We start from the raw sequence: 26,028 nt of genomic DNA on the forward strand, positions 1-26,028 counted from the left end.
CCGGTGCACAATGTACTCTAATGCCATCAAGCTATAAAGGGCCAGAGCCCATCTGTATTTATGGTGTGACGGGGGGATCCCAGCAGTTAACTGTATTGGAGGCTGAAGTGAGTCTAACCGGTAATGAGTGGCAAAAGCACCGTATTGTGACTGGCCCAGATGCTCCGTGCATCCTTGGCATAGACTATCTTAGAAGAGGATATTTCAAGGACCCAAAAGGGTTCCGCTGGGCTTTTGGCATAGCTGCCTTGGAGACAGAGGACATTAAACAGTTGTCTACCTTGCCTGGTCTCTCAGAGGACCCTTCTGTTGTGGGGTTGCTGAGGGTTGAAGAACAGCAAGTGCCGATCGCTACCACAACTGTGCACCGGCGGCAATATCACACCAACCGAGACTCCCTGAGTCCCATCCATAAGCTAATTCGTCAACTGGAGAGCCAAGGAGTGATCAGCAAGACTCATTCACCTTTTAATAGTCCCATATGGCCAGTGCGAAAGTCTAATGGTGAGTGGAGACTAACGGTGGACTATCGTGGCCTGAACGAAGTCACGCCACCACTGAGTGCTGCAGTGCCGGACATGCTAGAACTCCAGTATGAACTGGAATCAAAGGCAGCCAAGTGGTATGCCACAACTGATATCGCTAATGCATTTTTCTCCTTCCCTCTAGCAGCACAGTGCAGGCCACAGTTTGCTTTCACTTGGAGGGGAGTCCAATATACTTGGAATCGGCTGCCCCAGGGGTGGAAACACAGCCCTACCATTTGCCATGGACTGATCCAGTCTGCGCTGGAGCAGGGGGAAGCTCCTGAACACCTGCAGTACATCGATGACATCATTGTGTGGGGTGACACTGCAGAAGAAGTTTTCGAGAAAGGGAAGAAAATAGTCCAAATCCTTCTGAAGGCCGGTTTTGCCATAAAACAGAATAAAGTTAAAGGACCTGCACGAGAGATCCAGTTTTTAGGAATAAATTGGCAAGATGGACGTCGTCAAATCCCAATGGATGTGATCAACAAGATAACAGCTATGTCTCCACCAACTAGCAAAAAAGAAACACAAACTTTCCTAGGTGTCGTGGGGTTTTGGAGAATGCATATTCCAAATTACAGTCTGATTGTAAACCCGCTCTACCAAGTAACCCGTAAGAAGAATGCTTTTGAATGGGGCCCTGAGCAACGACAAGCCTTTGAACAAATTAAGCAGGAAATAGTTCATGCAGTAGCCCTCGGGCCAGTCCGAACAGGACCAGATGTAAAGAATGTGCTCTACACCGCAGCCGGGGAGAATGGTCCCACCTGGAGCCTCTGGCAGAAAGAACCTGGGGAAACTCGAGGTCGACCCCTGGGGTTTTGGAGTCGGGGATACAGAGGATCTGAAGCCCGCTATACTCCAACTGAAAAGGAGATATTGGCAGCATATGAAGGAGTTCGATCTGCTTCGGAAGTGGTCGGTACTGAAGCGCAGCTCCTCCTGGCACCCCGACTGCCGGTACTAGGTTGGATGTTCAAAGGAAGGGTCCCCTCTACACATCATGCAACTGATGCTACATGGAGCAAGTGGGTTGCACTGATTACTCAGCGGGCTCGAATAGGAAACCCCAGTCGCCCAGGAATCTTGGAGGTGATTATGGACTGGCCAGAAGGCAAATACTTTGGGATATCATCAGAGGAGGAGGTGGTCCGTGTTGAAGAAGCCCCACTGTACAACAAGCTACCAGAAAATGAGAAGAAATATGCCTTGTTCACTGATGGGTCCTGTCGTATTGTGGGAAAGCATCGGAGATGGAAAGCTGCTGTATGGAGTCCTACACGACGAGTTGCAGAAGCTGCTGAGGGAGAAGGTGAATCGAGTCAGTTTGCAGAAGTGAAAGCCATTCAGCTGGCTTTAGATATTGCAGAACGAGAAAAGTGGCCAGTTCTCTATCTCTATACTGATTCATGGATGGTAGCAAATGCCCTGTGGGGGTGGTTACAGCAATGGAAGCAGAACAACTGGCAGCGTAGGGGCAAGCCCATCTGGGCTGCGGCATTGTGGCAAGATATTGCTGCCCAGGTAGAGAACCTGGTTGTAAAGGTACGCCATGTAGATGCTCATGTGCCCAAGAATCGGGCTACTGAAGAACATCAAAACAACCAGCAGGTGGATCAGGCTGCTAAGATTGAAGTGGCTCAGGTGGACCTGGACTGGCAACAGAAAGGTGAATTATTTATAGCCCGATGGGCCCATGACACCTCAGGCCATCAAGGTAGAGATGCAACATACAGATGGGCTCGTGATTGAGGGGTGGACCTGACCATGGACACTATAGCACAGGTTATTCATGATTGTGAAACATGTGCTGCAATCAAGCAAGCCAAACGGTCAAAACCTCTTTGGTATGGAGGACGATGGCTGAAATATAAATATGGAGAGGCCTGGCAGATTGATTACATCACACTCCCTCAAACCCGCAACGGCAAGCGCCACGTACTTACAATGGTGGAAGCAACCACCGGATGGCTGGAAACATATCCTGTGCCCCATGCCACCGCCCGGAACACTATCCTGGGCCTTGAAAAGCAAGTCCTATGGCGACATGGCACCCCAGAGAGAATTGAGTCAGACAACGGGACTCATTTCTGAAACAACCTTATAGACACTTGGGCCAAAGAACATGGTATTGAGTGGGCTTATCACATCCCCTATCATGCACCAGCCTCTGGAAAAGTTGAACGATACAATGGACTGTTGAAGACTACACTGAAAGCAATGGGTGCTGGGACATTCAAAAATTGGGATACACATTTGGCAAAGGCCACCTGGTTAGTCAATACCAGGGGATCTGCCAACTGAGCTGGACCTGCCCAATCAAACCTGTTACGCACTGTAGAAGGGGATAAAGTTCCTGTAGTGCACATAAGAAACATGCTGGGTAAAACAGTCTGGGCTACTCCTGCCTCAGGAAAAGGCAAACCCATTCGTGGAATTGCTTTTGCTCAGGGACCTGGATGCACTTGGTGGGTAATGCAAAAGAATGGGGAAGTCCGGTGTGTACCTCAAGGGGATTTGATACTGGGTGAGAATAGCCCATGAGTTGAATTGTAGTATGTTAATTATTATATAATAATGTATGTCATCACTACCATGATCGCTATATATCATAGATGAAAATGGTGATTAATTAGAATGTATTGGACAGAGTGTAACCTGAGCATGACATAAATGGTATGGAATAAGGGGTGGATATCTGTCCTGGTTCCAGTTAGGACAGAGTTAAGTAGCTCATAGTAGCTGGTAGGGTGCTATGTTTTGGATTAGGATGAGAAGAGCGCTGATAACATGCTGATGTTTTAATTGTTGCAGAGCAGTGTTTACACCAGGCCAAGGACTTTTCAGCTTCTCGCTCTGTCCTGCCAGCGAGCAGGCTGGGGGTGCAGCAGGAGCTGGGAGGGGACAGACCCAGGACAGCTGACCCAAACTGGCCAAAGGGGTATTCCATACCATCTGACGTCATGCTAAACAATATATAGGGGTGGCTGGCCGGGGTGGGGGGGCCGGCTGCTCGGGGATAGGCTGGGCATCGGTCAGCGGGTGGTGAGCAATTGCATTGTGCATCACTTGTTTTCTTACACATTATTATTGTTAATACTATTATCATTATCACTATTATTATTATTATTGTTATTAGTATATTCCTGTCTTAATAAACTGTCTTTATCTCAACTCACCGACTTCACTTTCCCGTTTCTCTCCCCCATCCCAGAGAGGGAGGGGGGAGGGTGATGGAACGGCTGTGTGGTGTTTAGCTGCCAGCCGGGTTAAACCACAACAGGAGGAACCCTTGAGGTACACTTCTTCATTTATCAGGGAACTGGCTTTCTGAGAAGCCCCGACTCCCCTATTCTGAATTTATATCAGCAATCTCTCCTCCTTCTTCCACTCTGCATACTCCTATTTGAAGTGACTGGGCTGGCCACACTTAAAATATCTTCTCAAAGCCTGTCCCTGCCAGGATTTAGGCTGCAACACAGGTAGCTTTCCTTGTCTGCCATTCCTTCATCTCTCTTCCTCTCCTTGCCATCCTAGGCCCAACTCTTCCCCAAAGTCCACTCTATCTCCAACCCTCTGCCTCACTACCCAGTATGCTGTGAATACCATTAATTTTGCTCTCTGCTTTTCCGTCTCATCTCCCCTCTTGGCGTACACCTTCATACTACATACACTGTTCACTCCATCCTCCCTACTTCTGGAGCTTTTTCTGCATATCTGGCCAGGCTTTAATCACAAAATGGACTTTAAAGAGCCCTTGGGCTACTGGGTCCTCAGGATTCATCCCTGAGTACCTTCTAATTCTGACCCTGAGTCTCTCATAGGATTTCTGTGTTGTGGGTTGTTATTATTGTAGTTAGCTAAATGGATATTTCTGCTCTATCAGAATTACTCTTGGTCCGGGGGGGGTGTTAGTTCTTAGCCATTCTTGCACAGCTGCCTGCTGAATCATTCCCCCCCTCAACATTCTTCTCCAGTGAATAACATACTCAAGATTGATGTTTCCCGCCCAGGAATACAAGTTCAGGCTTTTGAAACAGATTTGACTGTTCTGCTAGTCCTATAGGGTCCTCAGTTAAAGGCTTTGTTTCTTAAAAAAAACACACACAAAAAAAAAAGTCTTAAATCTCCTAATCTCTCTGTTGGTAAGGGTGGAGTTCACATAAGGTATTTGTCCTAGTCCCACTGGAACGTCCCTAAGAGGATACACACTTAGTTTTAGTACTGTTAGTACTACAGTGAGGACTGTAGGTTCACAAGCTACTTGACACTCCTCTACACCACATTTGTAAAATTTTTCTTTTTTCCAACCCTTTAATTTCTCCCTTTTGCCTTTTTTTTCTTCTTCTTCTTTTTTTTTTTTCCTTCTCTTATGTTTTGAAAACCTGTGATCTTTGTTTTACTGTTCCCACACTGCTCATCCTGTTTTTCTCAAGCTTCCACCTTATTTTGGAACAGTGAGGCCCCCTACTGCCAATTAATTACATAACATTTCTCCTTATTATGACCACACAACTACATTGGAATACAGAAAATTAGTTCTCTACTGCAAAAACACAACTTAGTTTCTCACATCTTTGAGCAAATTCTGATGGGACGGCAACTCCGAGAGATGACGTGAGCGTTCAGGCACGGCCCTTTTAGGAGGGAAATGCTGTTCTGGAAGCCAGCTGTGTCACTCAAGTGCCCACTGCCTGTCCCTGCCCGCGGTCCCAGCACGGCCACACAGCAGCACTGGCACCAAGCTACAAGAGCAGCCAGGCCTTACACCGCCAGCAGGGCTCAGCAGGAAAGGGTGGCAGTGGCAGGAGAGCAGCTCTGCATGGACCCAGAGCTGGTGCTGCCAGGCTGGACTGCTGGGCCACGACTTTCTCCTCCACCTCTGCACACAGGCACTGTACCTGCAGCCACAGAAAAGGCCTCAGAGGAAGGACATAAGACAAAGAGGCACTTGAATTGGTTTAAATACATAAGCAAAATGAAGAATTATATTTCTTTGTGGATAACATTTGAGAAAATAAAATTGGAAAAAACCAGCAACAACACAAGAGCATAAGACCCATTGACTTCGTCTATCATGAGTAATATTAGGAGTGATTTACAAAAGGAGGCGGGCAATCTATTGCTCAAGAAAAACACCCAGACATCACTTTCCACATGGCAACCTTGATCTCCTGGTTCCTCATGCTGTAGATGAAGGGGTTCACTACTGGAGGCACCACCAAGTACAGAAGTGCCAGAACAAGATCCAGGGAAGGGGAGGAAATGGAGGGGGGCTTCAGGTGGGCAAAAATGACTGTGCTCATAAAGAGGGAGACCACAGCCAGGTGAGGGAGGCACGTGGAAAAGGCTTTGTGCCGTCCCTGCTGTGAGGGAATCATCAGCACAGCCCTGAAGATCTGCACATAGGACAGTAAAACGAAGACAAAGCACCCCCCAAACACAGAAGCAGTAACCACAAGAACTTGAACTTCCCTTAGGTAGGAGTCTGAGCAGGAGAGCTTGAGGATCTGGGGGATTTCACAGAAGAACTGGTTGAGGGAATTGCCACAGCAGAGAGGCAGTGAAAATGTATTGGCAATGTGCAGCACAGCGTGGAGAAAGCCACTGCCCCAGGCAGCTGCTGCCATGGTGGCACAGGCTCTGGTGCCCAGGAGGGTCTCATAGTGCAGGGGCTGGCAGATGGCAACGTAGCGGTCATAAGACATGACAGTGAGAAGAGAAAGTTCTGCTAAATTGAAAAAGATTATCAGAAAGAGCTGTGCAACACATCCCACATAGGAAATGGCCCTGGTGTTCCAGAGGAAATTGGCCATGGCTTTGGGAAGAGTGGTGGAGATGCAGCCCAGGTCGTTGAGGGCGAGGTTGAGGAGGAAGAAGTACATGGGGGTGTGGAGGCGGTGGTCGCAAGCTATGGCAGTGATGATGACCCCGTTGCCCAGGAGGGCAGCCAGGTAGATGCCCAGGAAGAGCACGAAGTGCAGGAGCTGCAGCTCGCGCGTGTCTGCAAATGCCAGCAGGAGGAACTCGGTGATGGAGCTGCTGTTACACATTTCTTGCCTCGGAGCAAGGGAGCCTGTCCAAAAGAAGCAAAGACTGTGTAAAATTTAAGGACTTTTCTGATGAAAATTCATTGCATGTCTCAACAAACACCACACAAACAACATACTGCCTCATGCATTTCAGGACGATCTTTCTGCCGCTCCTTGTCTTTTCTCTGGTTGGTGCTCTGAGGGTGCCACAAGAAGCAGGGGGCTGTGCTGTGGGCTGTGCTGCAGTCAGTCCTAGTCTACAGCAACAGGTAAAAGGGAACCCGGAGTGATCTGAGAAGTCCACAGGCCAGGGACATGTCCCTGATGCAGGACATGAGGAGAAGGTCAAATAATTCCCTAAGAAATAACAAAGGTGATGTCGATACCGTCTGTACGCTGAGGTGTGTGAGGTGCCTCAGAGCAGCAGCAATGCTCAAGGAGCCTTAGTCTCTAGTACAGATGTTCCTACTCCATTACCATCCTTCTGCCTCAGCACATGGGCAGGAAAACGAAGCAGATTCTAAAAGTGCACTGCCTTCAGGTCGCTCTTGGTGGGCATTTCTGCTGTGCAGTGCCCTGGGGAGGTGTGGGGCTGTGAGCAGCCTGCCCCAGGCAGCAGGCCCTGGGCAGCAGCAGGACCCTGCCCTGCCGTGCCGTGCTGTGCTATCCGGGGGGGCTCCTTCCAGCAGCAGCTTCTCCCTGCAGCCCCTGGGCAGCTCCCCGGGCAGGCTGAGTGCTGAGCCTGGCAGGCGGCAGAGGCCCTGCCCCGCCACACAGCCCCTGGGGCACAGCAGGGACCCTGCTCTGCACCACAGCCCTGGGCACCCCTGCCTGCACCCCCGGCTGCACAGCCTGCAGCCGGCCCCAAGACAAGGAGCCCTCGGGCCCTGCATGCTGACCCTGCAGCACACAAGCCCTGCGTGCCCTTCAACTCCAACACCGAGCGTCCTCCTGACAGCTGCCATCGCCTGAGGGCTGTGCCAGCTCCAGGAGAGCCTGGCAGGGTGCGCAGCGGCATTGCCCTGCACCCAGACACTTACCGAGGGGAGGTGGCTGTGAGGATTTCTCCCTCTGCCAGCTCTCCCCTGCCTTTCTATGCCAGGCTGCCCTGAACCTCTCTCCCCCTCCTCTCCTCTCCCCATGCCAGCTGCACGCAGTGCCCCCAGCCCTGCTGCGCCTGGCACAGGAGCTGCTCGTGGGTGGCTGAAGCAGCTTCTCAAGTAGTCCAAGTCTGATGCAAACTGCAAAGCCTCTCCCAGTGTTAACGGTGCCACTGAGGGACATTACTGACAAAGCCTCCCCATGGACTTGTTAGAGCAGAAAAGTGTAGGCAGTGATGGCGGGGAGACCAAGGCCCAGGAAAGGTGGCCCTGGTGCTGAGGAAACCATGATTTGTCCCATGAAGTACAGAAGTCCGGCCCTGACTCCAGACCCTGGAAAGGGAGATCCTGTCCCTCCAGCAGGGCTCAGGGCTCTTCATGGGTCAGGGCACAGTGGGTAAGGGTCTGGGTGGCCCCCCTTGCCCCTGGTGTAGCCCCGCTCCCTGTCAGCATGTCCCACTGGCTCCTATGGTGTCCTCGTAGCACCCACGCCTTCTCCTCAGGGTCCCCCCTCAGCTGCTCACGTCCAACCCTGCCCTGATGGATGCAGGTATTCTGCCCCACGTGCAGCACTGGCCACGTCTCCTTGCCACCTCCAGGGGGTTTCTGTTGGCTGAAGGCTGGACATTCCCAAGGTCCCCCTGCCCTGAAGCTCCCTTTTGTCTCCTGTTCATGGTTGGGTGCCGATGGCTCACCCTGATGGTGGTGACTCTCACACGATAACAGCGTGAGGAGTGTCAGGACTCTACAGGCACTAAGCGAGGCCCTTGTTCAGTGGAATTTCTGACTGGTCTGGTTGAAGGTGTCCCTGCACATGGGAGGAGGGGTGGAATTAGATGACCTTGAAAGTCGCTTCCAAGCCAGTCCATTCTATCAGTCGATGCTCAAACATCAACCATCTCCCTGCACCCCTCCTCTCTGCAGGGCCATATCCCAAAGGAATCCTCCAAGCCGGTCCCTCAGCAGGCCCAAGGCTGCTCACCTCAAGTCCTCTGCTTTGCCTTGTGCTAAAGAAGGGCAATGGAGCTGGTGAAGGCTCAGCAGAAGTGCTGAGACACAAAGCTGGCCAAGCAAACCCAGACACAAGGACAAGACACAAACCAGGAGGATTCCTCTTAACAGAAGAGTAGAGCAAGCAGCTGGAAATGGAAGATCTCTTTCTATGAGAACTTTCCAAACTAGAGAAGGAGAAAGACATATGTGTGGACCTTTAACAAGAAAAGGAAAACTTGCTAAACGTGGACAGGAAGCAAAGAAAGAAATAAGAAAAACAACACTTTTAATTACAACTTCAAGAATTATTTGGTATTCATTACCTGTGAAGTTTATGGAAGATGCCGGAAATATTTTTCTTCGAGGTGAATCTGACACATTTTGTGTCACTGACAAAGCTGTGAGTCCAAAGAATGGTGTCCCAGTGGGCAGGGGGGCAATGGTGGCTGTGTCACCCAGGTGTCACAGTGGGGCTGTGACACGGCAGCCCAGCTGGGATAAAGGGCCAGGGATGCAGGCAGGCCCCAGTCGGGATGGAAGCCCCTGGCAGCTGGCAGAAGAGGGCAGAGCAGGGCAGGACAGGGAGGTGAGTGCGCGATGGAGCAGGGGCTGAAGCGGTGTGCGAGGCTGAGCAGGGCCAGAGTCCCGCTGCAGCCTGAACAGGGGCTGGAGCTCAGCAGCTGCTCGAGCAGGGGCTGGCTTTGAGCAGTCCCACAGCACAACGGGAACCAAGTGTCTGCTGCACAAACGGTGTTGCAGGCCTTCAGCCCCAGCGGTGACAGGAAGGATTTTGGGTGTCCTGGGAAGATGCTTGGATGTCTTGGGGAGATCTTTGGGTGTTCCAGGAAGAGGCACGGGTGCTCCAGGGCTATGTTTTGGTGTCAAGGAAGGTGCTTGTTTGTACCAAGGATGTGATGGGTGACACAGGGTGATGCTTGGGTGTCCTGAGGATCTACGTGGTGCCCCAGGGAGAAGATAGGGTACTCCAGAGAGGTGTTGGCATGCTTCAGAGAGGTGCTTTTTGAACCATTAAGATGCAGAAAACTCTTAAAGATTGAGTGCTCCAGAGAGATCCTTGTGTGTCCAGGGAGACAGTCAGGTGCTGCAGGGAGCTGCTTGGGTGCTCCCGGTTGGTGCCTTCTTTTCTCTGGAGGTGCTGGGGTGCCCTGGACAGAAACTGGAGAGCTCCAGCGAGTACTGTGTGCTCCGTAAAGCTGCTTGCTTTCTCTGGGGAGATGCCTGAGTGCCCCAGGAAGTTGCTTGGGTTCTCCAGAATGGTACTTAGATGTCGTGGGACATTCTTGGAGGTGCTTGGCTTCCCTGGGAATACGGTAGTGTGTGCTGTGGAGAGAGTTGGGTGCTCCCAGGATGTTTTTGGGTGTCGCCAGGGGATGAGGGAGTAGCCTTGTAGATTCTTTGGTGTCCCACAGAGGTGGTTGGGTATTGAAAGGAGAAACCTTGGTGAGCAGGAGGGCAGCGGTGGCTGTGTGATCGAGGTGTCCCAGTGGGCAGGAGGCAGCGGTGGCTGTGTCACCCAGGTGTCACAGTGGGCAGGGGGCAGCGGTGGCTGTGTGATCGAGGTGTCCCAGTGGGCAGGAGGCAGCAGTGGCTGTGTCACCCAGGTGTCACAGTGGGGCCGTGACACGGCAGCCCAGCTGGGATAAAGGGCCAGGGGTGCGGGCAGGCCCCAGTGGGGATGGAAGCCCCTGGCAGCAGCTCTGAGGGCGGAGCAGAGCAGGACAGGGAGGTGAATGCGTGATGGAGCAGGGGCTGAAGCGCAGTGTGAGCCTGAATGGCCCAGGAAACTTGAAGGATGTGCTGGTGAGTGCAGAGGAGATGCTTGTGTGCTCCCCTGAGATGCCTGGGTGCCTCAGGAGATGCTTTCTTGCTCCATGGAGATTCTTCGCTATCCCAAGAATATTCTGGCTGCTCCCCAGGCTTCTTAGCTGCTCTATCCAGATGCTCCCTGGGTGCGCAGGGAGATGCTTGGTTTCTCCAAGAAGACACCTGGGTGATGCAGGGAGTTTCCTGGATGTCCCAGGAGGATGGACTGGTGATCCTGAAAGTTTCTTGGTGGCTGCAGACAAATGCTTGAGTGCTATCTGGGGATGCTTGTGTACCCTAGGAGATGTGCTTGTGTGCCCAAGGGAGAGGCTTGTTTGATCCAGGGCAAAGCTCTGTTTCTCCAGGGAGGATTTTGGGTGCTCCAGGGAGATGGTTGGGTGCTTTCTGTGTGGTGCTTGGCTCCAGGGAGATGCTGGAGGGCTGTGGGGAGATGCTTGGCTCCTGCACGTTGGTGTTTGTGTCCCCTGGGGGATGCCCGGGTACCCACGGGGACATACTTGAATGACCTAAGGAGCGTCTTGTGCACCCCATGGAAGCTGTTGGGTGCCAAGGGAGGTGCTTCCCATCTCCAGTGAGATGTCTGTGTGCCCCAGGTGGTGGTATGGAGCCCTGGGGAGATGCTTGGGTTCTCCACTCAGATGTAGGAGTGTGGGTTTGAGATTCCTGGGTACTGCCATGAGGTGCTTGAGTGTTCCAGGGAGGTGCTTGGCTTCCCTGGGGAGATTTTTGGATAATACAAAGAGAGGCTTTGGTGTTCCAGTGAGGTGTTTAGGTGCCCTAAGGATATGCTTGAGAGCATCTCCTTCGTATACCAAACACCTCCCTAGGCAACCAGATCAACACCTGTAGGTGCCCAAGGATCTGCAAAGGCCACCCAAGAATATCTTTCAAGCAGCCAAGAATCTCCCTTCAGCAATGAAGCACCTCTCTGGAGAAACCACACATCGCCCTGGGTAAGCCAAACATCTCCCTGGGTACACAAGCATCTCCCTGGAGAATCCAAGCACCTTCCTGGAGCACCCAAGGAGTTCCTCAGGGTCTGTAAGCTTTTTCTCATGGTACACAAGCACCTCCTGGGACAACCAAGCACCTTGCTTGGGACCGGAATCACTTGCTTGTGAGTCAGAATTTCATCCAGAGTCACCCTAGAATCTCACAGGGGCAACCAAGCAGCTCTCTAAGGGACTCAGCAGCACAAGTGGAGCACTCCAGCACCTCCCTGCACCACACAAACTGCTCTCTGCAGTACCCAACCACCTCCTGGGGCTTCCGAGTGTCTTCTCAGAGGAACTGAACAGCTTCCTAGAGAGCCCAAGAATACTCCCAGGTCAAACAAGTTTCTCCCCAGAGCACATAAACATATCCCTGAGGCACACAAACACCTCTCTGGAGCATCCAAATTCTCCCCAGGTCACCCAAGCATCTCCCTGCAGCACACAAGTACCTCCCTGGAACACTCAAGCACCTCATGGCAGTACCCAAGGGTCTCCCCACCGCACTCCCACATCTGAGTGGAGAACCCAAGCATCTCCCCAGGGCTCCATACCACCACCTGGGACACACAAATATCTCACTGGAGATGGGAAGCACCTCCCTTGGCACCCAAGAGCTTCCATGTGGTACACAAGCACCTAGAAGGGTCATAATATGTCCCCGTGGGCACCCACGCATCGTGACAGGGCACATAAGCACCTCCTTGGAGATATCAGGCACCTACCTAGAGCATTCAAGAATCTACCCTAAATAAGAAGAATATCCTTCAAGCACCCAAGCATCTCCATACTTCTATCTAATACCTTCTTGGAAGACCCAAGCACCTCTCTGTGGAAGAGTAGCATCAACCGTGGGCACCCAAGCATCTCCATGGGGCACCCAATAAAATCCTTGCAGGACCCAAACATCTCCACACAGCAATGAAGTACCTCCTTGGAGAAACCTGACAAACATCTCCCTGGGGAACACAAGCACTTTCCTGGAGGACCCAAGGATCCCCCTGGAATCCCCAAGCATTTTTCCAGGGCACGCTAGCATCTCCTTGCTTGACCCAGACAACCTTCCTTGAGCGCGTGAGAATCTCTGTGGAGCACCCAAGCATCTCCACAAAGCATCCATGCACTTTTGTGGGACACCCAGGTTCCTCCCACTGATGACAAAGCCTGTCCCTGGGGTGTGCAAGCAATCCCTTATGAACCCAAGAAATTCCCAGATCGCACAAGCATCTCCCAGAGGCATCCAAGTACATTCTGAGAACACCCAAGCATCTATCTGGAGCAATAACGCACTCACTGTGGCACCCAGGCGTGTCCTTGGAGCACCGAGACATGCCCCCGGGGCACCCAGGCATCTCCTTTGAGCATTGTAACATCTCCCCAGGGCACACAAGCACCTCCTGGTACAAACAAAGATTGCCCTGGACACCCAAGTCTTGACACGGAACTCAGAACCGTCTCCCCAGGGTACACAAGCACCTCAAGGGATAGCCGAGATCCCCCATGGGGACCTCCAGCCCCTCCCCATGGTTCACTAAAACCTCCCTGGGGTACACAGATATGTCTCTGGGAACCGAACGCATCTCCACAGAGCATCCAAGGCTTTCTCTGGAGCACTAGGAACCTCCCTGGGGTATAAAAGCATTACGGGGGCACCCAAGAACCTCCCTAGGGCACATCCGTCCCCAGGCAGAGCTCCAGACACTCCAGCTGCTCATTGACAGGGAGGGCGATGCCCCCTCCTCGTGTCCTTAGCCTGTCCTTCCTAAAGAGTCCGTGTACCTTCCATTCCAACACGCCAGTCATGGGAGGCACCCCCCCACGTCTCCTCAGTGCCAAAGAGGTCATTTCATAGCAGCGGGCACAGATGGGGCTGAGGGACTCAGTGCCGCATTCCTGCCTTAGTCTTTGCCAAAAAGCTCCCTCTCCTCTGAGCTCAGGGATATGGGAGAGAACCAGAAAACGGAAAGAAATTGTCGGTTGAGGTGAAAATTGTTGAAGGGGACAGAAAAGGAAGGGAGAATAATAACAACGGAATTGTACCAAGCAAGGACAGCCAGCAGCATCCTGGGCTGTGTGAGCCGGGAAAGGCCAGGGGATACAGGGAAGGGACGATCCGGAAGACGGCATCCAGATTTTGGGTCCCCAGGACAGGAGGGATGTCAGCAAGCTGCAGCGGGTTTGGCACAGGGCCCCCAAGATGCTCTGGAGCACTCTGCCTGTGAGGAGAGGCTGAGGGTGCTGGGCTTGTCCAGCCTGGAGAAGGGCAGGACGAGGGGGACCTCCTCTGGCTGTAGCTCTGAGGGGGTTGTGGAGGATGCAGAGCCAGGATCTTCAGCTGGGTTCAGGGTGGGAGGACAAAAGACAACAGCTGTGAAGCTGAAAGAGGAGAGCTTCAGGCTGGAGAGAAGGCAAAAAGCCTTTTCACCATGAGCTCAGCCAGGCGTCACCTGGAGGCTGTGCAGTCTCCATCTTTGCTGGTTTTGCAAAATGCAACAGGATCATGCCTTGAACAGCCTGTTCTGGCTGTGCTTGTACAACTTGGGCTGCAGGCCTCCTGAGGTCCCTGCCAACATGCCTTGTGGTCCTTTGACCTCAGGCCCAATTTCTGCTGGCGACAGAGGAGATGCTGTGGGGCCTGAATCCTCCTGTGCTGTAGGGGACCATCTAAAGCCAGGCAGGTGAACTCCGTCTCTTCACCTGTCTGAAGAGAATGCATACTCTGTCCTGGCCCTAAAGGACAGCTGAGCATCGTTTCTACTTTTGCCACACTTTCCTTTCACCTGGAAAAATGAATATTGCATGCAGGTTCATGGCCCTGATTTCCTCCATCTGTGCAGCGAGGTCAAAATCTCGGTGTTATTTACTTTACTGCAAAGACTGTGAATTGTCATGGACCTTGCATGGGCAGATAAGATTTGGGGGGCAAGGGGGGGGCGGGTCACAGGGCTTTGTACAAGATGCAGAATGATCTTATTTAATGGTGTTGGCCTAACAATACTAGAAATGTTTTGAAATGTCAATAAAAATTAAAAAAAAAATAAATAAAACAAAACTAAACAGAAATAAAGGCAAACTTCTAAAGCATTGATAGTTTATGATTGATGCACATTTCCGCTTTTACGATTTTTATGATTTTGTTTTCCTTTGTTTTAATAGTTAATAATGGCCAGTGTTGATGATCTGAGACACACTGCCCAGCCTCCACCTGCAGCTCCTGAGGGCCTCCGGTCTCCCACAGGTCCTCTTGACAGCTCCCAGCCTCAGTACAGAGGGGCCTCTGAACCTAGCAAGGTCTGCCTGGAAGGGTGAACAAACTATTCCAACATAGGAAAGAAAATAAAAATAAATAAATAAAATTTTAAAAAGAGCACATGTTCATCACCTCAAACACTCTGTCTAAAACAGTTCTTGTATGGCCATCCCTTGTGGAAGGTGACCGTCATTAGCTGCAGCTTGCACTGGGCACACAGCTGAGGAGAGTGTTTTACTGAACTGCATCACACTTAACTTTGGTTGGTTTTCAATAGGGAGCAATCCTTCTGTGCCTGCGTGCAGGCAGTTCTGTGGGGAAAAGGTCTGGGAGTTGGTGCAAAGGAGCTGTAACATGCAGCTGCAGCCCTGACTGGAGAAGTCTGATGGGAGGAGAAGTGCTGCAAGTCCCAGGTGGCTCCTGAGAGAAGTGGTGGGGCTGGGGAGGTGAGGAGCAAGGTTGCCCACAGACTGTCTGGCCTCAAGGGACCGCTTTTCCAAGCTGACCAGGCCTCCTTAGGAGACCCTCTGGGTCAATAGCAAAGGGAGAGGGCAGGGAATTGAAATACATCAAGAAAGAATCCAACCTGAAGGGAAAACTCTCTTGTTATCAACTGTTCATTGAAATCTGCCTCATTCGCTACCCTCCCGAAATCTCCCCACTTAGATGTACAAGCCCTGAAGCCTTGAAGGAACTGCTGGGCAGAAGGAGGGCACAGGAGGGCTCTCTGCATTGTACTGAGCCCCAGGGTGTATTTGGTGCTGAGTCCGTGGACCTCTGGTCCTGAGAGGAGATAGCGCCGGGCGCACAAGAAGGGAAGGCCAGAAGAAATGCTGAAGTTTCTGGGAGTGTTAATTGGTCCCACTGGGGGCCATTACCACCACAGCTCCCCCACGGACCTGTTAGAGAAGGAAATGGGAGGCAGTGACGACAGGCAGGCAAAGGCAAAGTAAAGGTGGCCCTGATGCCGAGCAAAACCTTCATGTGTTTTATCAAAGCAAACACCAAGGCCTGACACCCAGCTCTGGGAAGAGAGCTTCTGTCCCTCACTCTGCTCTTCAAGGGGCAGTGGGATCTGGGCTGTGTGATGGCAGCTAAAGGACAACAGTACAACACCAGTGCACAGGGCTGCAGGGAGGCCACATGGTTTCAGTGCCAGGAGCACAGTGTGTCGTCTCCTGGGTCCCAGTGGCAGAGACAACAGTCAGAGCCAAGGGGACAAAGACCTCTGCTCTGTCAGGGCCTTCCAGCCCTGTCAGTGCCCTTGGACGTCTCCCCACAGGTTGTCCTATCCTGCCCCATGCCTGAACCATTTTCCCTGCAGCCTGGGGACATCCAACCTGCTTCCCCACCGCAGCATCTCCCTACCCATACTAGGAACTGCTTGTGCTCACTGTCTTTGACTTGAAACACAAAGCCATGGGCTGATCCAGGCTCCCTGGCAGTCACCACAGCACTGCCCTTGGAGTGCCATTTCTTTCTGCTCATCACAATTTTGGACCTCCAAAACAGCAGATTGTGGTGGCTTTCCTTTCTCACGTTCTTTCTCCCTACCCAAAATGGGCCATCATCTCTGAAAGCAGATTTCCAGCTCTCAGGAGCTCCTACAAGAGTGCCCTGAGCCTGAGCTTCAGCAGGCCTAGGAAGCGCAGGGCTCTCAGCCTCCACACGCATGACCCCTAGCCCTGTCTTGGCACACCTCCTGTGAACCCTCTCCATTCCTCACTATTCCTTCAGAAAAGGAGCCTCATACTGGGAATGACTCTTCCAGTTAGGGCCACACCAGTGTGCAGTCATGGAAGATGAGAAGTGCCTTGCCTGGGTGGACACACTCCTCCTAGTGCAGCCCAGTGTGGACATGACCATATCCGTGTTTAGCACTGCCGGCTCATATGGCATCCCTGGTTGTGCCCAGGCTCTTTTCCTCCTGGTTGCTCTTCCTGCAGTCCGGTCCAAGCCTGCTGTCATGTATGGAGCTGTTCTGCCCCTGATGCAGAACATCACAAGGTGGGAAAGAGAGGCTCTCTTCTCCTTGGAAAATGCAATGAGATTTATTCACCAAATCCAAGAGTTTCACAAGAAACTGCCCATTCTGGAATGTACCGCAACGGAACCTGGTCATACAGGTCATCTTCCAGCATGTAGAGGATATGTTGATCAGCAGTAGACAGCATGGATTCCCCAAGGAGAAATCACGCTTAACCAACCTGATAGCCTTCTATGATGAGTCGAGAAGCTGGGCAGATTATGGGTGAGCAGTGAATGTGGTGTTCCTTGATTTCAGAAAGGCTTTTGACACTGTTTCCCATAACATCCTCATAGACAAGCTCAGGAAGCATGGCCTACCTGAGTGGACAGTGAGGTGGACTGATAATTGGGTGGATGGCAGAGCTCGGAGGGTTGTGCTCAGTGGTGTGGAGTCTAGTTGGAGGCCTGTAGCTACCGGTGACCCCCAGGGGTCAGTACTGGGTCCAGTCTTGTTCAGCTTATTCACCAATGACCTCCTTTTCTTTTGGCTCTATATCAGGATCTGCCTTTGTCCCAGCAGCTGCAGTGCCTTGCAAGGGGCTGGGGCTGTGGTGGCCTTGCCCAAGCTCTGCAGCAGCCTGTGGCAAGGCAACCGTGAGCGTGGTTGCCACGAGCCCTGCCTGCCCTCCTCCTGCCACGCTCCGTCAGGCGGCTGCAGCAGAGGGGACCCACAGCCAGCCCCTGGCTGCGCTCTGCCACCCGCCTCTCCAGTGCCATCCCTGCTGCCTTGGGGTGCTCTGTGACGCGCTGGGTGACCTCACAAGGCCTGCCGGCCAGCACATCTCCTGCAGGACAACCAGATCGCACAGCGGCAGGGACCTCACCACCGCCCTTCCAGCCTCCTCCCCTCCCCTCGGCCACGGCCTTGTCTCTGCTGGCAGGAGCGGCCTTGGGAGGCGCTTCCTGGCCTCCCCTCGATAGCAAGCTGAAAGGAAAAATGGTCTCTTCCTTGACAGAACAATGGCATCAAATTTGAAAAGCTTCATTAGCAGGTAGGTGAAACCTTTACTAGGTTTTGTTAGATAGAAGGAAGTTTAGAAACTTTCATCCCTGATGTTACCTTACTCACTAATTAGTCAGCTTTATCTATAAGAGCCTCCAGACTTGTATCTCAGAATGAGGGCAAGCTGACCCAGGCCTAGAGGATGTGTCAGAAGATTAGGCGAGGAACTCATGCTATGCGTATATCCTTGGATGTGTAAGCAACTAAGCTTTGTATGCATGCCTAAGATGAAAGAAGAAGAGAAGAAAGATTTAGATGGCTTGAGCATGGACAAGAACTGGATTCAACTAACGAACATAGTGAGGAAGACTACCGATGACCACCAGAGACCCCTGAAAGACCACCAGCGGAAACAAATGTGCATGGGTCAGAGACATTTACTGATTTTAATGAGTTACAGGAAATAGTATGAATATGTTTTGGGGAAATCTGATTAACATGTATGTTTTGATTGTATATAACCCCTATAGCTCAAACAGTTCTGTAAGCACACTAGGTGGAGTGATCCCCACTAAGTCCAGCACCTCAATGAAAGAACGCCTGCTTTCTAAAACTCCAAATTGAGTCTTAGAGAGTTCCTTTGACTGGCTTTTACAGTATCACCCTCGCCTCCTGCCACCTGATGCCCACTCATGCTCCTGGCACAAACGTGGCCCCGCACCAACACCACCGCTCGTGCTGCCTTTGCCTCCTTACCCTGTCCTCTCCCTCGACTCCTTGTCTCTGCCAGGCCCCACGTTCCACACCCAAATTCATCCCTTTGCTCTCACCACCCTCTCCCCTGCCCAGCAGGATGGCAGAGCCAGGGCAGGACATGGGAGAGTTAGGCCCTGTAGCGCCCATGCAGAACGCTTGTGGCAAAGCGGAAGCTGAGATTGGGCTCTGTGGTGCAGAGGAGGCCAATTTTAAAGTACCCTCTTTTACTTTTAAAACATTAACTAAAGGCCCCCTTTAGGTACTGGAAGGCTGCTATAGGATCTCTCCAGGCTGAAGAGAACCAGCTTTCTCAGCCAGTCTTCATTGAAAAGGTGCCCCAGCCCCTCTGTCATGTTTTTGGCCTCTTCTAGACTCCTTCGAATACTTCCATGTCCTTCTTGAGTTCGGGGCCCCAGAGCTGAATACATGTTGTGGTTTAACCCGGCTGGCAGCTAAACACCACACAGCCGTTCCCTCACCCTCCCCCCTCCCTCTCTGGGATGGGGGAGAGAACCAGGAAAGTGAAGCCTGTGAGTTGAGATAAAGACAGTTTATTAAGACAGGAATATAATAATAACAATAATAATAATAATAGTGATAATGATAATAGTATTAATAATATTAATGTGTAAGAAACAAGTGATGCACAATGCAATTGCTCACCACCCACTGACCGATGCCCAGCCTATCCCCGAGCAGCCGGCCCCCCACCCCGGCCAGCCACCCCTATATATTGTTTAGCATGACGTCAGATGGTATGGAATACCCCTTTGGCCAGTTTGGGTCAACTGTCCTGGGTCTGTCCCCTCCCAGCTCCTGCTGCACCCTTAGCCTGCTCGCTGGCAGGACAGAGTGAGAAGCCGAAAAGTTCTTGGCCTGGTGTAAACACTGCTCTGCAACAATTAAAACATCAGCATGTTATCAGCGCTCTTCTCATCCTAATCCAAAACATAGCACCCTACCAGCTACTATGAGGAAAATTAACTCTGTCTTAACTGGAACCAGGACAGGGATGCAGGGAGATGGTTGATGTTTGAGCATTGACTGATAGAATGGACTGGCTTGGAAGGGACCTTCAAGGTCATCTAATTCCGCCCCTCCTGCCACGGGCAGGGACACCTTCCACCAGACCAGCTTCCTCAAAACCCCATCCAACCTGCCCTTGAACACTTTCTGGGATGGGGCATCCACAGTTTCTCTGGGCAACCTCTTCCTAGGACTCACCACCCAGATAAGAAAAGAATTTCTTCCTCATATCTAATCTAAATCTACCCTTCTTTGGAATTCAAACCATTGCTCCATCCTTGGTCCATCATCTCCTCATCAAGCTCATGAACGGTCCAACCTGACACATGGGAAGTAAACCAAGTGGCAGGAGGCTGGCACGAATTGAGAAAGGAACTGCTGACCAAAACGAGCAGGAGAAGGAGGCAGATAAACGGCGGGAGCTTGCTGCCTCCCAGCATCAAAGGCTCAGTAATTCTGTACAGGAGAGACTCGTTATAGTTTGGGAGTTTACGGAATGGGGGGGGATTGTGGTGCAAGCTCCTGGTTAGACAGAGGGTCCAAGTCCAGCTGCTGGAGGGATCCATTTTGTCCGTGTGTCTGTACAGGTATATGTTTTCCCAGAATATACCCTAGCAGAGAACAAGCCCAGCATTCATTCCCTCTGGTCCTGGCTTTGCTTGCTTTGTAGTGTCATTGGGTGATTTAGACATGGTTTTCATGGTAATTCTTCCGTGGGTCGGAAATTCCACTGAACAAGGGCCTCCCTTAGTGCCTGTAGAGTCCTGACACTCCTCACGTTGTTATCTTGTGAGAGTCTCCACCATCACGGTGAGCCATCGGCACCCAACCATGAACAGGAGACAAAAGGGAGCTTCAGGGCAGGGGAACCTTGGGAATCTCCAGCGTTCAGCCAGCAGAAACCCCCTGGAGGTGGCAAGGAGACGTGGCCAGTGCTGCACGTGGGGCAGAATACCTGCATCCATCAGGGCAGGGTTGGACGTGAGCAGCTGAGGGGGGACCCTGAGGAGAAGGCGTGGGTGCTACGAGGACACCATAAGAGCCAGTGGGACATGCTGAGAGGGAGCAAGGCCAGCTCCTTACGGGGCTGCACTAGGGGCAGCGGGGGCCACCCAGACTCTTACCCACTGTGCACTGGGCATCAGGGCCACCTTTCCTGGGCCTTGGTCTCCCCGTCATCACTGCCTGCACTTTTCTGCTCTAACAAGTCCATGGGGAGGCTTTGTCAGTAATGTCCCTCAGTGGCACCGTTAACACTGGGAGAGGCTTTGCAGTTTGCATCAGACTTGGACTACTTGAGAAGCTGCTTCAGCCACCCACGAGCAGCTCCTGTGCCAGGCGCAGCAGGGCTGGGGGCACTGCGTGCAGCTGGCATGGGGAGAGGAGAGGAGGGGGAGAGAGGTTCAGGGCAGCCTGGCATAGAAAGGCAGGGGAGAGCTGGCAGAGGGAGAAATCCTCACAGCCACCTCCCCTCGGTAAGTGTCTGGGTGCAGGGCAATGCCGCTGCGCACCCTGCCAGGCTCTCCTGGAGCTGGCACAGCCCTCAGGCGATGGCAGCTGTCAGGAGGACGCTCGGTGTTGGAGTTGAAGGGCACGCAGGGCTTGTGTGCTGCACGGTCAGCGTGCAGGGCCCGAGGGCTCTGTTCTCTTCGGGCTGGCTGCAGGCTGTGCAGCCGGGGGTGCAGGCAGGGGTGCCCAGGGCTGTGGTGCAGAGCAGGGTCCCTGCTGTGCCCCAGGGGCTGTGTGGCGGGGCAGGGCCTCTGCCGCCTGCCAGGCTCAGCACTCAGCCTGCCCGGGGAGCTGCCCAGAGGCTGTGGGGAGAAGCTGCGGCTGGAAGGAGCCCCCCCGGCATGGCACAGCACGGCAGGGCAGGGTCCTGCTGCTGCCCAGAGCCTGCTGCCTGGGGCAGGCTGCTCACAGCCCCACACCTCCCCAGGGCACTGCACAGCAGAACTGCCCACCAAGAGCTACCTGAAGGCAGTGCACTTTTTAGAATCTGCTTCGTTTTCCTGCCCATGTGCTGAGGCAGAAGGATGGTAATGGAGTAGGAACATCTGTACTAGAGACTAAGGCTCCTTGAGCATTGCTGCTGCTCTGGGGCACCTCACACACCTCAGCATACAGACGGTATCGACATCACCTTTGTTGTTTCTTAGGGAATTATTTGACCTTCTCCTCATGTCCTGCAGCAGGGACATGTCCCTGGCCTGTGGACTTCTCAGATCACTCCCAGTTCCCTTTTACTTCTTACTGCAGACCAGGACTGACTGCTGCACAGCCCACAGCACAGCCCCCTGCTTCTTGTGGCAACCTCAGAGCACCAACCAGAGGTAAGCCAAGCAGCTGCAGAAAGCTCTTCCTGTGAAAGGAATATGAAAGAATGTGTTGTGTGTGGCTACCCTTTGAGATATGCAAAGTATTTTGGTAAGAGAAGTCCTTGAATTTTACAATGTCATTTCTTCTTTTGGACATACCACCTTGTCCAGGGCCAAGAAATGTGTAACAACAGCTCCATCACCGAGTTCCTCCTCCTGGCATTCGCAGACACGCGCGAGCTGCAGCTCCTGCACTTTGGGCTCTTCCTGGGCATCTACCTGGCTGCACTCCTGGGCAACGGGGTCATCATCACTGCCATAGCCTGTGACCACCACCTCCACACCCCCATGTACTTCTTCCTCCTCAACCTTGCCATACTCGACCTGGGCTCCATCTCCACCACTCTCCTCAAAGCCATTGCCAATTTCCTCTGGGACACCAGGGCCATTTCCTATGTGGGATGTGTTGCACAGCTCTTTCTGATAATCTTTTTCAATTTAGCAGAACTTTCTCTTCTCACTGTCATGTCTTATGACCGCTACGTTGCCATCTGCCAGCCCCTGCACTATGAGACCCTCCTGGGCACCAGAGCCTGTGCCACCATGGCAGCAGCTGCCTGGGGCAGTGGCTTTCTCCACGCTGTGCTGCACATTGCCAATACATTTTCACTGCCTCTCTGCTGTGGCAATTCCCTCAACCAGTTCTTCTGTGAAATCCCCCAGATCCTCAAGCTCTCCTGCTCAGACTCCTACCTAAGGGAAATTCATATTACTACAGTTACTGCTTTTCTATTATTGGGGTGTTTTGTTTTCATTTCACTGTCCTATGTGCAGATCTTCAGGGCCGTGCTGAGGATCCCCTCCCAGCAGGGACGGCACAAAGCCTTTTCCACGTGCCTTTCTCACCTGGCTGTGGTCTCCCTCTTTATGAGCACAGTCATTTTTGCCCACCTGAAGCCCCCCTCCATTTCCTCCCCTTCCCTGGATCTTGTTCTGGCACTTCTGTACTTGGTGGTGCCTCCAGTAGTGAACCCCTTCATCTACAGCATGAGGAACCAGAAGATCAAGGTTGCCATGTGGAAAGTGATGTCTGGGTGTTTTTCTTGAGCAATAGATTGCCCGCCTTCTTCTGTAAATCACTCGTAATGTTACTCATTATAGGCGAAGCCCCTGGGTCTTATGTTCTTGTGTTGTTATTGTTGAATTTTTTTTTTCCAATTTTATTTTCTCAAATGTTATCCACAAAGAAATATAATTCTTCATTTTGCTTATGTATTTAAACGAATTCAAGTGCCTTTTTGTCTTATGTCCTTCCTCTGAGGCCTTTTCTGTGGCTGCAGGGACAGTGCCTGTGTGCAGAGGTGGAGGGGAAAAGAGTCGTGGCCCAGCAGTCCAGCCCGGGAGCACCAGCACTGGGTCAATGCAGAGCTGCTCTCCTGCCACTGCCACCCTCTCCTGCTGAGCCCTGCTGGCGGTGTAAGGCCTGGCTGCTCCTGCAGCTTGGTGCCAGTGCTGCTGTGTGGCCGTGCTGGGACCGCGGGCAGGGACAGGCAGTGGGCACTTGAGTGACACAGCTGGCTTCCAGAACAACATTTCCCTCCTAAAAGGGCCGTGCCTGAAGGCTCACGTCATCTTTTGGAGTTGCCATCACATCAGAACTTGCTCAAAGAGAGTCCCAAAGGCTCCATGAGGCATAGAATCATAGAGTATCCCGAGTTGGAAGGGACCCATAAGGATCACCAAGTCCAACTCCTGGCACCGCACAGGTCTACCCAAAAGTTTAGACCATCTGACTAGGTGCGCAGTCCAATCACTTCTTAAATTCAGACAGGCTTGGCGCAGTGACTACTTCCCTGGGGAGCCTGTTCCAGTGTGCGACCACCCTCTCGGTGAAGAACCTCTTCCTGATGTCCAGCCTAAACTTCCCCTGCCTCAGCTTAACACCGTTCCCGCGGGTCCTGTCTCTGATAATTACGGAGAATAGGTCCCCTGCCCCTCCACACCACCTTGCGAGGAAGTTGTAGACTGCCATGAGGTCCCCCCTCAGCCTCCTCTTTTCCAGGCTGAACAGGCCAAGTGACCTCAGCCGCGCCTCATATGTCTTCCCCTCTAGGCCCTTCACCATCTTCGTCGCCCTCCTCTGGACACTCTCCAACAGTTTAATGTCCTTTTTGTACTGCGGTGCCCAGAACTGCACACAGTACCCGAGGTGAGGCCGCACCAGGGCAGAGCAGAGCGGGACAATCACTTCCCCCGACTGACTCGCAATGCCATGCTTGATGCATCCCAGGTACGGTTGGCCCTCCTGGCTTCCAGGGCACACTGCTGGCTCATATGCATGCTCCAGGAGAAACCAGGGTGGCTTGGTGGGACAGTTGGATGCTCCAGGAAGGTTCCTCAATGCCCCAGGCAGGTGTTTGGGTGTTCTGGGGACATACATAGCTGTCCCAGCAAATGGAACCAGCGAGATGCCTCGGTGCCCTGGGAAGATGCTTGCTTGCCCCACAGAGAGACTTGGGTGAGCTAGGACGTCCTATGGGACTTGGGGTGGTGATGGGTGGCTCCAAGCAGGGGCTTGTTTCCTTGGGGAGAATTTTGGATATTCTTATGAGATGCTTGGATGAGCTTGGGAAATGTTTGAATGTTTCAATGCCCTGGGGAGTTGCTCAGATGCTCAAAGAACTTCCTTGGGAGCTCTGGGGATACATTAGCATATTTTGGGAGGTGCTTGGGTGCTCCACGGAGATGCTTTGGTGCTGTGGAGGGTGCTCCAGGAAGATGCTTGTGCTCCCAGCAAAGATTTTGGCTTTCAATAGGGAGGTGCTTGTCTTCTCCAGGGAGGTGCCTGAATGCTCCTTGAGAAAGATCATGTGCCTTGGGGAGGTGCTTGGGTCCTGCGAGGAAGACAGGTTGGTGGTGTGGGGAGACTGTTGGGTGCTCCAGGGAGATGCCTGTGTGCTGCATGGAGCAGCCTGGGTACCCTCGGGACGTGCTTGTGTGCCTAAGGGAGATGTTGGTGTGAACCAGGGCAATGCTTTGCTTCTTCAGGGAGGAGCTTGTTGCACCTCCCTGGGGCACCCTCACATGTCTCCTGGGAACCTCAACATCTTTTGGGACAATTCAGGGATGTACCCAAGACATCAAAGTCTCCCCAGAGTTCCCAAGCATCTCCCTGCAGTTCCAAGGCATTTCCACGGGAACACAGTTTGATCCCGGAGGTACCAGTCTTCTCCCCAGGGAACACAAGCAACTTCCAGAAGGACCCATGCACCTCCCCACAGCACTCAAGCATCTCACTGGGGCGCTGAAAACTTTCCACTGTGAACCCCTCACCTCCTGACTCACTAAGACATCAACCAGAAGCAAACAAACATTACTTTGAAGGGTAATGAAACCATCCATCTCTGGGGGACAGCCAAACATCTCTCTGGGGAACCCAGGAACCTCTCTTGAAGACCAAGGATCTCCCTGGGGTACCCAAGCATTTTCCCAGGGCATGCTGGCATCTCTGCAGGGCATCCAAGCACCTTCCAGGAGCACACAGTCTTCTCCTGGAGGCACAAAAGAACATTCCCAGAGCACCCAACCATCGATTTAGAGCAAGAAAGCACAACACGGGGGCACCCAATCATGTCTCTGGACACCCTCCCTGGAGGAGACAAACTGCTTGCTGCAGTACTCGAGCACCCCCTGGGGCACCTAAGTATCTCCTAGGGGAATAGGAGCATCTTCCTAGAGAGCCCAAAGACATGCCCAGGGCACACAAGCACCTCCCTCCCCAGAGCACAGAAGCATAACCCTGCTGCACCCAAGGTTCTGCCCTGGTCACTCAGGCATCTCCCTGCAGGTCCTAAAGCATCTTGGCATAACACGCAAGCACCTCCCTGGGCACACCACCCATCTTGGTGGAACTGCCAAGCATCTCCCCAAGGAATCCAACACCTTCCTGAGGCACCCAACTGTCTCGCTCAGGGCAAGCAAGCACCTCCCTTCACACCAAGACATAACCCTGCAGCACTCATGCCTCTTCCCGGAGCACCCGAGGATCTCCCCAACACACCCAATCTGCTGAGCTCCAGCCCCTGCTCAGGCTGCAGCGGGACTCGGGCCCTGCTCAGCCTCGCACACCGCTTCAGCCCCTGCTCCATCGCGCACTCACCTCCCTGTCCTGCCCTGCTCTGCGCTCTGCTGCCTGCTGCCAGGGGCTTCCATCCTGAC

The 26,028-nt window shown here is 52.7% G+C and overlaps 2 protein-coding genes across 2 annotated transcripts; one reads left to right on the forward strand and one right to left on the reverse strand.

Moving 5' to 3' along the window:
- Positions 1 to 5,629: 5,629 nt before the first annotated feature.
- LOC308187005 (olfactory receptor 14C36-like) lies at positions 5,630 to 6,726 on the reverse strand. Its single transcript, XM_080609163.1, has one exon. It carries the CDS (start codon positions 6,581 to 6,583, stop codon positions 5,657 to 5,659), a length of 927 nt encoding a protein of 308 aa, XP_080465289.1. The 5' UTR covers positions 6,584 to 6,726; the 3' UTR covers positions 5,630 to 5,656.
- Positions 6,727 to 21,990: 15,264 nt separating this feature from the next.
- LOC308187002 (olfactory receptor 14C36-like) lies at positions 21,991 to 23,793 on the forward strand (the record flags this gene model as incomplete). The annotated part of the gene is made up of 1 exon (XM_080609161.1): positions 21,991 to 23,793. The coding sequence occupies one exon, from the start codon at positions 21,991 to 21,993 to the stop codon at positions 22,915 to 22,917; it is 927 nt and encodes a 308-aa protein (XP_080465287.1). The 3' UTR covers positions 22,918 to 23,793.
- Positions 23,794 to 26,028: the final 2,235 nt, after the last annotated feature.

Source organism: Anser brachyrhynchus (genome assembly GCF_964034855.1).
Source record: "Anser brachyrhynchus genome assembly, contig: SCAFFOLD_56, whole genome shotgun sequence".
NCBI classification, from domain to species: domain Eukaryota; kingdom Metazoa; phylum Chordata; class Aves; order Anseriformes; family Anatidae; genus Anser; species Anser brachyrhynchus.

What these genes read in the sequence shown, in the direction of transcription:
- LOC308187005 (XM_080609163.1), bottom strand. Translation starts at nt 6,583, where the DNA reads ATGTGTAACAGCAGCTCCATCACCGAGTTCCTCCTGCTGGCATTTGCA.